The 13,570-nt window shown below is 36.8% G+C and overlaps 2 protein-coding genes across 3 annotated transcripts; one reads left to right on the forward strand and one right to left on the reverse strand.

Moving 5' to 3' along the window:
• The first annotated feature begins 723 nt into the window (after window positions 1–723).
• Window positions 724–2,187, forward strand: LOC109212846. Its single transcript, XM_019376540.1, has one exon. It carries the CDS (start codon window positions 724–726, stop codon window positions 2,185–2,187), a length of 1,464 nt encoding a protein of 487 aa, XP_019232085.1.
• Window positions 2,188–3,217: 1,030 nt separating this feature from the next.
• On the reverse strand, window positions 3,218–11,942 carry LOC109212850 (probable serine/threonine-protein kinase At5g41260). 2 transcript variants are annotated; one of them, XM_019376545.1, is made up of 12 exons: window positions 11,772–11,942; window positions 11,462–11,584; window positions 10,904–11,063; window positions 10,576–10,796; window positions 10,145–10,280; window positions 8,576–8,709; window positions 8,375–8,480; window positions 7,213–7,298; window positions 5,768–5,956; window positions 4,887–5,039; window positions 4,440–4,553; window positions 3,218–4,060 (listed from the first exon to the last, which is right to left on the reverse strand). In XM_019376545.1, the coding sequence occupies exons 3-12, from the start codon at window positions 10,980–10,982 to the stop codon at window positions 3,815–3,817; spliced, it is 1,464 nt and encodes a 487-aa protein (XP_019232090.1). In that variant the 5' UTR covers window positions 10,983–11,063; window positions 11,462–11,584; window positions 11,772–11,942; the 3' UTR covers window positions 3,218–3,814. The 2 variants fall into 2 exon arrangements, with proteins under 2 accessions (XP_019232090.1, XP_019232091.1); XM_019376546.1 differs by lacking the exon at window positions 11,462–11,584.
• Window positions 11,943–13,570: the final 1,628 nt, after the last annotated feature.

The raw sequence follows: 13,570 nt of genomic DNA on the forward strand, positions 1-13,570 counted from the left end.
GACTAAGAGGAGTCGAAACATAATAATAGATAATTGTTGTGTGGTTGGTGCTTGATTGTGATTTGGAGACAATGGATTTCCTATTAGTATTACTATATAGTTTGTGCAGTATTAGAAATAGATAATAATTGTTGCATTTGTAATCAATCCGGTATACAAAGCATCCCGCATGCATGCAGGATCCAGGAAAAGGACCGCATTCCAAGGGATAATGCTGTAGACAACCTATCCTAATGCAAGCGTTAGTTGCTGCTTCCACGACTCAACCTCATGACCGCACTGCACTCCTAAAGGTGTGATGTAGACAATTTATCCTAATGCAAGCAATAGTGGCTGTTTTACGGCTCGAATCAGTGACCTATAGGTCACACAAAGATAACTTCACCGTTGCTCCAAAGCTCTCTACCAAGAGGAGTCGAAACATAATAATATTTTGATGAGGGATATGTAGTCTCAAAGTATTATTAGTGATTGAGAGCGAGATTAAATATAATATAGCTGTATTAATCAAGATTATTGAATTAGTATGATCTATTCATCAAGTGACGTGTACTTGTTAAGTTATGACTTACACTTCCTAGATGTATGATGAAGGTTGACATGATGAAAGCATATGACTCAGTTGAGTGGGTTTATTTGAAGCAACTACTAGAGTACCTATGTTTTCCCACAAAATTCATCAATTGGGTGACAGCTTGTGTAACTTCTGTGAGTTATTCAATCATGATAAATGGGGAATTAACAAAGCCTTTTGAAGCTGCCAAAGGACTCAGACAGGGTGATCCCATATCACCATTCCTATTTGCAATTGCAATGGAATACCTCAGCAGGCTGCTCAGAGGATTGAAACATAGAAAAGAATACAGGTATCATCCTAGATGTGGTAAGCTTGATATAACTCACCTCAGCTTTGCAGATGATCTACTGCTGTTTGCTAGAGGGGATTGCAAGTCTATCACCACTTTACATGCTTGCTTCATGCAGTTCTCTGCTGCATCTGGACTGCTTGCTAATCTTAACAAGAGTGCAATTTATTTTGGAGGAGTTGCTCAGGATACTAAACAGGAAATCCTACAGAAGACTGGCTACTCACTAGGGGAGTTACCTTTCAAATATTTAGGCATTCCCCTGGATACAAAGAAGCTAACAGCTATGCAATGGCAACCACTGATAGACAGAATAGTTGCAAAGATTACCTCATGGACAGCTAGAAAGTTATCTTATGCTGGCAGGATACAGTTAGTCCAAACAGTCATTTTTGGGATACAATCCTATTGGTCTCAAATATTCATTATTCCAGCTAAGGTGATGAGTCTGATTGAATCATATTGCAGAAGCTATATTTGGTCTGGTGCTAATACAATTACAAAGAGAGCTTTGATAGCATGGGATAGAATGTGTTTACCTAAGTCTGCTGGAGGATACAATCTACTGAATATCAAAATATGGAATAGAGCTGCTATCAGTAAAACCTATTGGGATTTGGCAAAGAAAAAAGACAGAATGTGGGCAAAATGGATCCACACATACTACATAAAAGGCCAAAGAATAATGGAGATGGACATACCTCAACAGGCCAGTTGGATGGTGAGGAAGATCATAGAGGCAAGAGAGATAATGCAGCAACTGCCTACAGCTTATCTCAATCAGAGTAGTATCAAGCAGATATACCTAGGCATGCTGGGAAATCATAGCAAGGTGACTTGGAGAACTTTAATGTTTCACAATGAAGCTAGACCTAAGGCAAGATTTACAATGTGGATGCAATGTCATGGTAGATTAATGACAGCAGATAGGCTTGCAAATTGGGGAATACAAATAAGTACAAGGTGTTGCTTATGCAATGAAGCAGATGAATCCCCCACACATTTGTTTTGTGAATGCAGTTTTACCAAAGCAGTATGGGGAAGACTTATGCAATGGCTTCGAATCCAGGTGAGTCCCAATCACACTTATACACAAATGATGGCATGGATAACAACACAAGCTAAGGGGAAGTCATGTGCAGCTAGAGTAATGAAAATGGTATATGCAGAACATATCTATGGAATATGGAGGGAGAGAAATAGTAGAATATTTGAAGAGATAAGCAGGACTACAGAACAAGTAGCAAGAGAAGTGCCATGTGTATGTAATGTTAGAGCTCAAGGAGGAATGAGGGCAAAATTGCAGCAGCTTATGTTCTGAAAAACAATGTAGCAACTAATCAGCCTTTTGTATAATATTCTTATGTACTGCTCATAGTATAGGTTAGACTTAGACTATATGTAAAGAGTAAGTGAGTCGAGGATGACTCTACTGTTTTGTAATGACTCTTTGGTGATTAATGAAAAATATAATTACCAAAAAAAAAAAAAAGACTTACACTTCCATGCAAAACAAACGAAAGAAAATGGCTATAGCTAGAACTGCACACCATCATCAACAAACTCCCAACCCTAGGAGGGAAAAAGAAAAGCTTAGGGTTGTTTGGAAAGAAGCTCGTTAAAAAATCGGACCTTAGACCCGACTCAACTCCACGAGCAGACTCCTAAGATGAAAATGGCCTAAGACCATATAAGAAAACACTGAGATGAGAATGGCCTAAGACCATATAAGAAAACACGAGCTCATTTTCTCAACTAATGTGGAATAATCAAACACCCCAGATGCACAAGATTGAGTAGTGGACAACATAAGATGAAGGCCGAACATTGAATAAACCAAGAATACGTATAGATCGGGCGTTGATACCAACTAGGTATCAACTCAACACTACCATGCATAACTCAACTCTTATACCATGTAAATAAAATGGACTTTACGCCTAACTCAACCACAAAAGTTATGAGTAGTGGACAACATAAGATGGAGGCCGAATATTGAATAAACCAAGAATACAGATAGATCTGGCGCTGATACCAACTAAGTATCAACTCAACACTTACCATGCATAACGCCACTCTTATACCGTGTTAAGAAAATGGACTTAACGCCTAACTCAACCACAAAGGTTAACTCTTGAGGTGGGAAAACCCCAGACAATAATTGATTCCCTTAATCTATGTGAGACAACATAACAAATTTGAAAAGAGGAGAACTTATACAACAACATACCCAATATAATCCCACATAGTGGGGTCTGGGGAGGGTAGTGTGTACGCAGACCTTACCCCTACCTTGTGGAGAAAGAGAAAAACTTATATTCCAACAAAATATGAATGAGCTACTAGCTGTATAAATAATTTGCCACAAGCCTTCAAACTTGATTCTTGAAATAAGATACAAACATTACAAACAATATTCTGCAAGTTAGACCAGTAACAAATACTTAAAATAAGTAGCGCAAGATAAATTACCACCACAAACAAAGGATATTGCACCCCCCCCCCCCCCCACCCAACTCCAAGAGAAGAAAAAAAAAGAAAGGATCTTCAAGAAAAAGATAACATGATACTAAGAGAGAATCAAAACAATCTTAGCTGAGCAGCCAAATAGCACTGTACATAAATTACAGCACAGCAAGTTTCTCCAGCTTTCCTTTTCCACAGAACTTGGATCCTTTAGGAACCAACGGCGTTGGATTATTTCCAGAGAATATTGTTATTGGAAAAGGCCAATCCATTCCCACAAAAGCTGTGACCAAAACCAACCCCATCCAATTATATGTTGCCAAAGAATGCTCTGAAGTAAACCAAACCTACTTAATCATCGAATGCACAAGGCGACAGATTGAACAGCCTCTGCTCGAAAAACAAGACACTTTTGTGATCTATGTCCAAACCCCTGGAATGGAGCAATAAAGTAAAGATCACACTGGTCCAGCTCGCCACAGTCAGGAGGTTGTGTTCTTCTTTTCTTCAAGAACAGAACCCTCTTTAAGTGCAATTTGTGCCTCATTTTCCCTTCCCATCGCAAAAAGAGAAGCAGCTTGTAAATATGACGCAATATGCCAAACAGGAGATATTACTTGTGCTTGTACTGCATCATTAAGGGCTTCCTGCGGCATATCACTCATGAGATAAGAGAGACTACGTCGAGCATATACAGTTGGGGAGACCATTGTTCCAACATCGATGAACTGCAAAACCAAGCAACATACTAAATGAATAATGCACTTCATAAATAGATTAAATCCACCACCACTTTCCCTATAAACATTAATTGACACTACAATAATCAGTCCTAAGAGTTCAGTAACGATCTCAAGAATATGTTATCATTATAATCAGTCCTAAGAGTTCAGTAACAATCTCAAGAATATGTTACCATAACCATTTTGGTGCACTATTATTTACCCCGTTACCCGAGTGTATAAAGCCTTAGTCTACAAGCTATATCCCCTAAGAAAGCACAGTTGTAAAGAATGAATCAGAGCCTCAACGCAATATAGGTATCATATTTAAACTTTAGTGAAATGATTAAAAGTATTAAAACCAACCGAGAATATAATTTCCAACCTGTGTATAGCATTCGACGGCAGCCTTAGCATCTTTGTGCCTGAAAGCAGCATCACCCTTTTTCTTGGAGTTCAATGTTTCCTGCATCTGATTTGTCCACATTTGGAATGAAAGCTGCAACCAACATTGAAAAGTGTGGCTATCATGAGACTTTGATAATTGGCTTCCGAAGGTGTATAGATATCATGAGACTTTGATCATTGGCTTCCGAAGGTGTATAGTAAGTTGGATTTGATAACCATATGAACAAGCAATACGTTACAAAATGAAACTGCTAAGGAGCTGAGTGATACTTCAAATTGTCTCACGTGTTGGAGAACTGAGAACAATCATTCTACATGCATTGGAAACTTACACCAAAAAGATTGATAAAAGATAAAGATTGATAACATGCACGTAAAAGATGAAGACATCAATGCCTCAAAATAATCATTGATAGACACAAACCTCAGTAGCTGCTCCCTCATCATCTTTGTACCCAAGCTTTTCTAAAATCTCATGGATGGCAGTTAGATCCATTCTCAAGCAGGCTTCACCAAGTGGAGACAGAGGCATAGTTTCACTATTACGTGATATACCCATCAACACATGAGAAGGAACCTGCAGAACAAGTTTAAAAAGTTTATTCCAGCTAAGTTCTATCATTAATGTTATTTTTGGCATTCTACAGTTGGCCAATATAGAAAATCAATATTAAGGGAAAATAATGTAATCTAAAAAGCTTCTCACCTTATCCAAATTACTGTTTTTACTAATTTTAAGAAACTACTGTCATGAAACTACTCTTTTGACATTACTAGTGCCATGGAACTGCTTAGGCTCCATTTGATTTTATTCGATTAAGACGTCTTAATCTCAACATTGAATACTTAAGATTTTGTGCTTACAACATCCAGACCCCACTTGTGAGATTATATTGTTTCTTTGATGAAGCACACTCTAAAAGCTAGCTGCAGCGGGCTATCAGTGGTCGTGGTTGTGCGGAGGTCGAGATGGTGGTTGTGCAGTGGTGGTGACTGACGGCGGAGGTGATGGTTGTGCAGTAAAAGCTGGCGTTACAGGTGTTTGGTGACTAGAGGTAAAGGTTATTGGCGGTGGTACTTGCGCAGTGGAGACTGATGGTAGAGACAATTGGAGGCGGTGAGTAGCGGTGAAGGTGGTAGTGATTATGAGGTGGATGAATGTCTCAAATTCAGAACCTCCCCCCCCCCCCCCACACACACACCCAAACAAAAGAAAGAAAAGTACACAGGCAGAAAAACACATAATCCAACTCAGTATAAGCCTTAAAGATACTACTGGATAATCAGGACAAGAAAGAACAAGACCTCGGTTTCTTTCTGGAGAGGAAATAAAGCAGCGACTAGTGACTTTGGATTTGGCCGCTCACGTGGCTCATATTGCAGACATCTTGAAGCTATCCGTACCAATTCAGTTCCATCATCAGAAGAAAATTGGCCTTCCAAGCAAGAATCAGTTAACATCTGAAGATTCCGGTCTTTAATCAAATCAAGGGCCTGAAAAAACAAACATATAAGAGCATTAGAAGAGGATGAGCACCCGAAAATAATAAAAAAAGTTAAGAGTGCTTCATCAATGACTTAATTACAGCAACCAGATATCCTTTGTCATAAACAGTTATACTTGATAAAATCGATCCCACTTTACAAAAATTTAGTTGTTGTAGCACCACTCATCATCTTCAACAATCGGGGAAACCAACCCCCACCCCAAATTGAATTTGATGCCTGGTTTAAACAGTTTTTCCCAGCTTGAAATTCTCATTTTTCCATTTTCTTACAGGTACATAACTATAAAATTATATGATAACAATTAGTGTCTTAACATGATTCAGACTGTTCGGATAACTTTTAATTAGCAGTCTAAGCATCAGAGCTGAGATTGTACAGGATAGATTACTAAAAAATGGGAGAGGCAGGAATAGGAAAAGACGAACAAGAAGAAGATGCCCATGGTGTTTCAGTAACAGCTCTTCTAGGAACCTAATCAACGAAGACAACCATGAATATTACTCGAGTCTAGACATCAGAACTGCCAGCTTTGTTGTACAAATAGCTCCTGAATGTCCATTGCATTCTGGAGAATAATACAGCCAGGATTTCTCTATCTCTTGAGTTATGTTAGGAAGTGCTGCATCCGAGCTCAGAGAACCCATATATTGACAAAAAAAAAAAGGTAAATATATAGTACTCCATCCGTTTCAATATATGTGATGTAGATTGACTCGGCATGAAATTTAAAGAGAAAACAAAAAAAGACTTTTCGAAACTTGTGGCCTTAAAAGCTTAAAGAGTAAAAGCTTTTGCGGAGCTTTCAATTTGTGTGGCTATAAAAGCTTCTCATTAAGAGAAAAGCGGGTAAAATAAAAAGTATAAAGTTAAATTGTTTCCAAATATAGAAATATGCCATTCTTTTTTGGAACGCCTAATAAGGAAAGTGTCATATAAATTGAAACGGAGGGAGTAACAATATTTCCCTGCCCACCCTTACATCTTACTGTTGTTTTTTCTAGGGTAAGATCATCTGTAAAACAACAAATCAAAAATCACAGCTTTTCGGATATAGTCATCATTAAATTTCAATAACAATATCTTTAAACTCAAACCGGCTTGGATCATAAAGATCTACTCGTTTATATAAAAGATGTGTCGGTCATAAACTAGAACAAATGAAGCACATTAATATGTCACGCATTCTTGTCTCAAAGAAAGTAAAACAATATCGTCTTCAAAATTAGCAGAAAAGAACATACATGGCTTGGAGGAATATGTTTCCCACTGAGAAGGTCAAGCAACAGTGTCCCAAAGCTGTACATGACACTCTCCGGGGTGATTCTTCCTACAAAAATTTCAGAATAACTGAGTGAACGATGACAAGTTCAACAATTCATGGCCAGAAATATTGTTAAGACCGTGGAGATCAATGAAGAGGCACTAATCCAAGTAGATTACAGCTAAATGAATAAACCAACGACATAAGGTAAAAATTGCTTGTAAAGAACATCCCCCTTTAGCCTTCTAAGAACAAAGAAAGACAATCAAGCAATCTACTAGGTAAATGCAAGAGGCTGCAAAATATCCTGCTCTTCCCTCACCCCCACTCCCCACCCCCAAACCAAAAACCCCTTCTTCCTCCCCCTTTTAAGATGGGAGGGGAAGTTACAAATAACAAAAACCACTGTCATCAAGGAGAGAATATCACGAGTTCATCAGAAAAGAAGTCCGTCAACACGTCACACATTAAATTTTAATATCGTATTTTATGAATCAGTCACCTCAGTTTTGTATAACTAGAAGATGTTCAAGTTTAACCAAAGTTCAAATCTCAACAGAGGCGACACTAGTTTAATTTTTCTCTCTGCGTAAGTCTTTGTCGACGATTTTACAGATATGTATGTTGGTGGGAGGTAGTAGGTATTCGTTAGATCAGATGTAGTACCACCACAAGCTGGTCTCGACACCACCATTATATAAATAAACACACGCATATAAGAGCATTCATCAGTTGTACTTACTACCTAATGCCAACTTGATGTTGGAGGATGAGAAGTTAAGTCAGTACCAAGCATTTTGATCATCCAGATTCATCCAACACCACTCAAAGTGACCATGCGTCTAAAATTGTTAGATTTGAACGGCTTATTTCACTTGTATAATTGTAAGCAAGTTGCCCACAGTTTAAGGAAAACTCAAGGAGAGAGAGCGACTTTTGAAGAGTCAAGTGTTTACTGTCCTTGCAGAAACTTTTTCGCCTCTTTGCACCTATCTATCAGCAGTACTCATGTTACCGCTTTACCAGATATAAATGTTATTGAAACTTCAGAAACAGATAAAACAAGAAGCAAAATGTGTTAAGCAACCAAGCTAATTATTAAATACTAATTGTCAATACACAGCAACTACCAGAGGTCTTACCCGTCCTTAAATATTCAGGAGGAGTAAATGCCAAGTTCGTGCTGTAACTTTTTCCATCTCGACTGTTCTTCATCAAACCAAAGCAAGAGAGACGGGGATCACCTTCCTGAGAAATAGCCAAAGGGTAGATCATTAGAGGCACTTAAATCCTTATACTTACCAATAAACAACGAAAGAATGACCATGGAACTATGTACTTACTTCATCAAATAATATTCTATAAGCATTAAGATCGTGATAGAGTGCACGCCCTTTGCTTGTACAATACTCAAGAGCCTGTCCAAGATACAAAGCCACCCTTAACCGCATTGCCCATTTCATGGGTTGTGTCTCCCCTGGATATGTAAATATGATAAGTCAACTTGAATTTTCACCAATCACAAAGATATACATATCTTCCTTAAATCTTCACAAAAGTCGTGATTCCCGTTTTCCCTCATTAAAGCAGTAAAAATATGAGTGTTCCCATCTCGTCCAACCTCATTTTCACCGACTTTCTAGGTGACCAGATAAATTCATAATTAGGTTTATTTTGAAAATCTTCATATTTTCTGGACAAGTGATGGTGTAAAAAAAGAATAGTTGCAAAAAATATATATACTGATATATTATATCAATTAATCAACCCCCCAGCTTAAATTCCAAATTAGTTTGGGTAAGCTATATGAATCATCTTTATCACTTGTCCCTTGAATAAGAATAACATATCAGTTACTCCTTCCATCTCTTCTCAATATAACTCGGGTTGCTCCTTTCATCGTGTCGATTAAACACTTGACACACGTTAGAACTACCGTAGAAAATTCATCATGGTTGAGCATTCCAACCTAACTGTAATTTTCTTAAGCATACATATAGCTTGCAAGTAACAAGGACACAAAAAGCGCAGCCCGGTGCACAAGGCATCCGCATTCACGCAGGTCCGGGGAAGGGCCGCACCTCAAAGGATGTGATGTAAAGAGCCTACCTACCCCAATGCAAGCATTAGTGGCTGCTTCCATGGCTCGAACCTGTGACCTATAGGTCATACAGAGACAACTTAACCAAACTTTACCGTAGCTCCAAAGGCTCCCTTCCAAGTAATGATGATACAAACCATAGATATCGGGATACAGATTCCCCCCCCTCCCCCCCCTCCCCCCCCCCCCCCCCCAAAAAGAAGCAGGATAGATTACCCGTTTTCGGATGATTCAGAAGAAGAATATCAAACATATAAAAAATGATAAAAATGAAAGACCGGTCAAATTTGAAAACAGAGAAAGATTCTGAGGACTTCCCTACAAACTATGGGCTTGCACGATAGCTACCCAATAGCATACACGATGAGTTTTATTGTGCAAGTTATTTGGCAAATGATATTTTTGTTAATTAATGAAACTAGTGCTAGTCAACCAAAAGTTGAAACTATGAAAGATCACTTTAGAGATAAAGAGTTTTATGGATAAGTATAACAAGGAACATATGCAAATGCAAGTTTATATCCCCATAAAAAAAAACTGAAATGAGATTAGATGAGAATGTGGCACCTATATACAGACAATTAAGATATCTAAGCTAGATCTACCCAGAAAATAGCACGGTAAGTGGAAATGTAACGCACAAAACAAAAATAGGATGAAAATGAAAAGTTATTGTGGAGGTGATGTGATACGAGGATAATTAACAAAGTAAACAATAATATTTACGCCAAAAAGAGAATTCGGGAATCAATCTAGCCCTAAATTCCAGGACTAGGATGGAAAACAAAAGTAAAAATATAGTTGAACTTACAGTGAAAAAGATGTTTTGCAAGTGTCTCATTGGGCATAAATTCTGCCACAAGCAACCTCTCATCACCCTCGCAACAACAACCAAGAAGATTTGCTAACCTGTTGTTGCGGAGAGAACCAACCGATCTTGCTTCTTCCTGAAGTTCTCAATTTGGAGGATAAGGAAAAGGAAGTTAAAAGTCTATTGCTTAAACAAAGTAAAGTGCTTGTCAGCAGGAGAAAGACAAAATACTTAGCTTCGAGCAATTAATACATCGAAAAAAGTGCATGCACTAAGGACAAAGAATAAGACGTGTAAAGCGTCATACATCAATTTCCCATTTATGGCTCGGTTGTCTTGCATAAGAAACACTAATTATCCTAGCTACTGAAATGAATATAGAAACTTAATTACCAGAGGTATTTACGTAAATGCTCTTTAGAACAACTTACTAAGAACTGTCGGGAATCAGGCCATGCAGATCTATTAAAGCGTTTGACAGCAACCCTCCGCTGGTTCTCTAACTTCCCCTTATAAACAACATTTGGAGCTTTTTCACCGTGTTCGGAAACTATATTCTCTACGGCAAATCCAGAAGTAGCTATTCTCAGCTGTTCAACAGTAAACTCACGGAATGTAGGCAAATCACTTACTTCATCTTTTTCCTCGTCATCTATTAGAAGAAGGAAATCCAACAAAATTATAATTCTGAATTCAACTGTCCTCGGATGATGATAGAAAAATACCCCCACATAAACAAAACAAAAAAACTTTACATACCAGGATTTTTAGCCTCGTGAACGGGTCCATTCTGTCCAGCCCAGCAACACGAGGCGAGTTTAGAACACTCACAGCCCATCCTACTACCCCCCTACTTTAGAGCTCTAACGCAACTTTGTGTCCGTATCACAACCACCACATGTTCTGCAGCTTAAAAGATCTGCATTTGGGTCCAAAAGCAAATTTTTCAATACAAAATCATATCCTGATTCTTAAAAGTAGATCTTTGTCATTAAACTGGAAACAACAAAGATAAGTCTGAAAGCTTGCGAGACAATTCCAGGTGTACACACCAAAAGTTATACAACAATCCATTGATTCTGCTATCCACAACTCAAAGAAACTACAAAGTACACAACGGTCTATGCAATTAGCAATCCACAGCTCAATGATGTGGACAGTAATTCCAAAAACACAGCTACTTCACTATACATCAAAAAAGTTAAAATACCCATAAAACAAGAATCATAAACATCATATTTCAGCTCCATCACAGGTAAAGCAAAGACCAAAAATGGAATCAAGAAAAAAGAGCATAAACCCAACCAAAAAAAGTACCTTTAGCATAGATTCAAATCTGAGTCAATCCAAACACTTTATACAAATCCCAAAGCTACAAACTTTCTCCCAAAAGCTCCACTTTTTTTCAATTGAGTCAACACACACCAATTTCAAACCACCCTGAAAAAACTCATCATACAAGTCAACCCCAAGTCAAGATTCAATCTTTTTAAGCTAATGCACAAAACCCAAATACAAAAACCATAAAGCATCACAAAACAACAAACCCCACATAAAAAGAAGCATCAATTTTCACATAGGTTAAGAGATAAAACCATAAACATCAAGAAAATAGAAAGTAACTAACCAAAAAGCAGCTTTCTTGAATATTGATTGAGTCAAAAAAGGTCCACTTAAGAGTAATTTTCTTGAGATATAGAGAGAGAAAAAGAGAGATCAAGAAAGTGAAAAATGTGTATATATAGTGAGGAAGATAGAGAGATGAGCAAAAAAATAAAAAGATGTGTGTTTGTACAGATCCCTTTTTCAGTGTATACATATTACTCAGTTACTAGGACAACTACTATTATGTATAAAATTATAATTAATGTACTATTTTGGTGCTTTTTTTCCTATTTTCCACCGACATTAAACAACCTTTTTTCTCCTCATATTTTTCCAAGACATCAAGACCATAATCTATTGTCTATCCATCTGGCCACAAAACAAAGATATTATTAAGTTGGTGTATAATAATGCTTGAAAGAATATAAATGATATTATTGTTGGGGTAATTGTGTGTCTAGTAATTAAATCGTATAAACTACGGAAATTTTGTTTTTATTTAGCTGAATTTTAAAGTCGTTTATACCGTTAAGGTTGAATGTAATATTGTAACTCTATTTAATTATGTCGTACTTTCCAGATGGGATAATATGTGCATTTTTGATAACGTTGAAACTTTCATTAATATAGTAATCCCATCATTGATTAGATTTAATGTGTTTCCACATCTTATTGCAGCGACAATCAAAATGGTCTTCGTAAATTTACGAACGGCATCAAAGTCAAAAAAGCGTTTTTGAAATATAACGATTTGTACTTCTTTCTACAATACAAGAAGGAGAGAACTCGTCCTTCTAATTACCTTTATTGTTTTCTATTAACGCTACGATATTCCATCAATTCCTGAATCAGCTCAACTAATTAATTTTGTTGCTATTAAGGTCATAGTATTTTGTAACTATAAGACACTTCGTTTATTTCAAATTATCTTGTGTGGTAAATTTTTCTACATTTTAATATAATATAATTTTTTTATTACGTTAAGGCGATAAAATAGTCTCCCAGAACAATTATGAGAACTCCACTTGGGATGTTATGGTCCTTGAACAAAATCTCCATCGAATATTTTGAACATTAAATGAGATATAAAGTCGTTGGCTTTCATTTATTCCAAATTTGATTTGGATCTTATAAAAATAACTTTTTCTTTAATATAACAAAGCAAACCAATCTATTTTCCTTTTGGGTTGACTTTCGGTACAACAATATTCGTTCAACATACACCTTGCATTATTTAAGGTGTGAAAATATGGTAAAACAAGAGATATGTATTTCATTGGAAGTTCAAATATTGAATTTTAACATTTAATCAACACCGAATTATATTTGCAAAAATTAAAGTTCGATATTCGCAAAATACTAAAATGAAATAATATTCTATATAGCCCAACGCTTTCACTTGAAATATTTCATGCTACAAAAATGAGCGTGTTTTAATTTTAATTAAAGAGTGTTTGGCTACTTTGCTAAAATTAACCCTTTTTTTTTTTTTTGAGATTTTAGTAAATTAAGCATTCAATAATCATCTATCTACGTAACCACAAGTGATTTACATAATTCATGAGGATTGTAGGTAAGTAAGCATTGAATGCAACTCTAAGCCGTTAATTTCACTATAAATAAATTATGACCCAACAACTTTTAATTTCATCTGTTTTTTTAATTATTATTTCACAGTATTTTAAAAGGCGAGGGCGTAAGGCGAGACATTTTACATGTGCCTCAGCGAGGCGTAAGCCCCGAGGCACGGGGCGTAAGCCCCATGAGTATTTAATTTTTGATATTTTATCAAATAATATAATTACAGTAAATATTTATAAA

Source organism: Nicotiana attenuata, unplaced genomic scaffold (genome assembly GCF_001879085.1).
Source record: "Nicotiana attenuata strain UT unplaced genomic scaffold, NIATTr2, whole genome shotgun sequence".
Classification (NCBI taxonomy): domain Eukaryota; kingdom Viridiplantae; phylum Streptophyta; class Magnoliopsida; order Solanales; family Solanaceae; genus Nicotiana; species Nicotiana attenuata.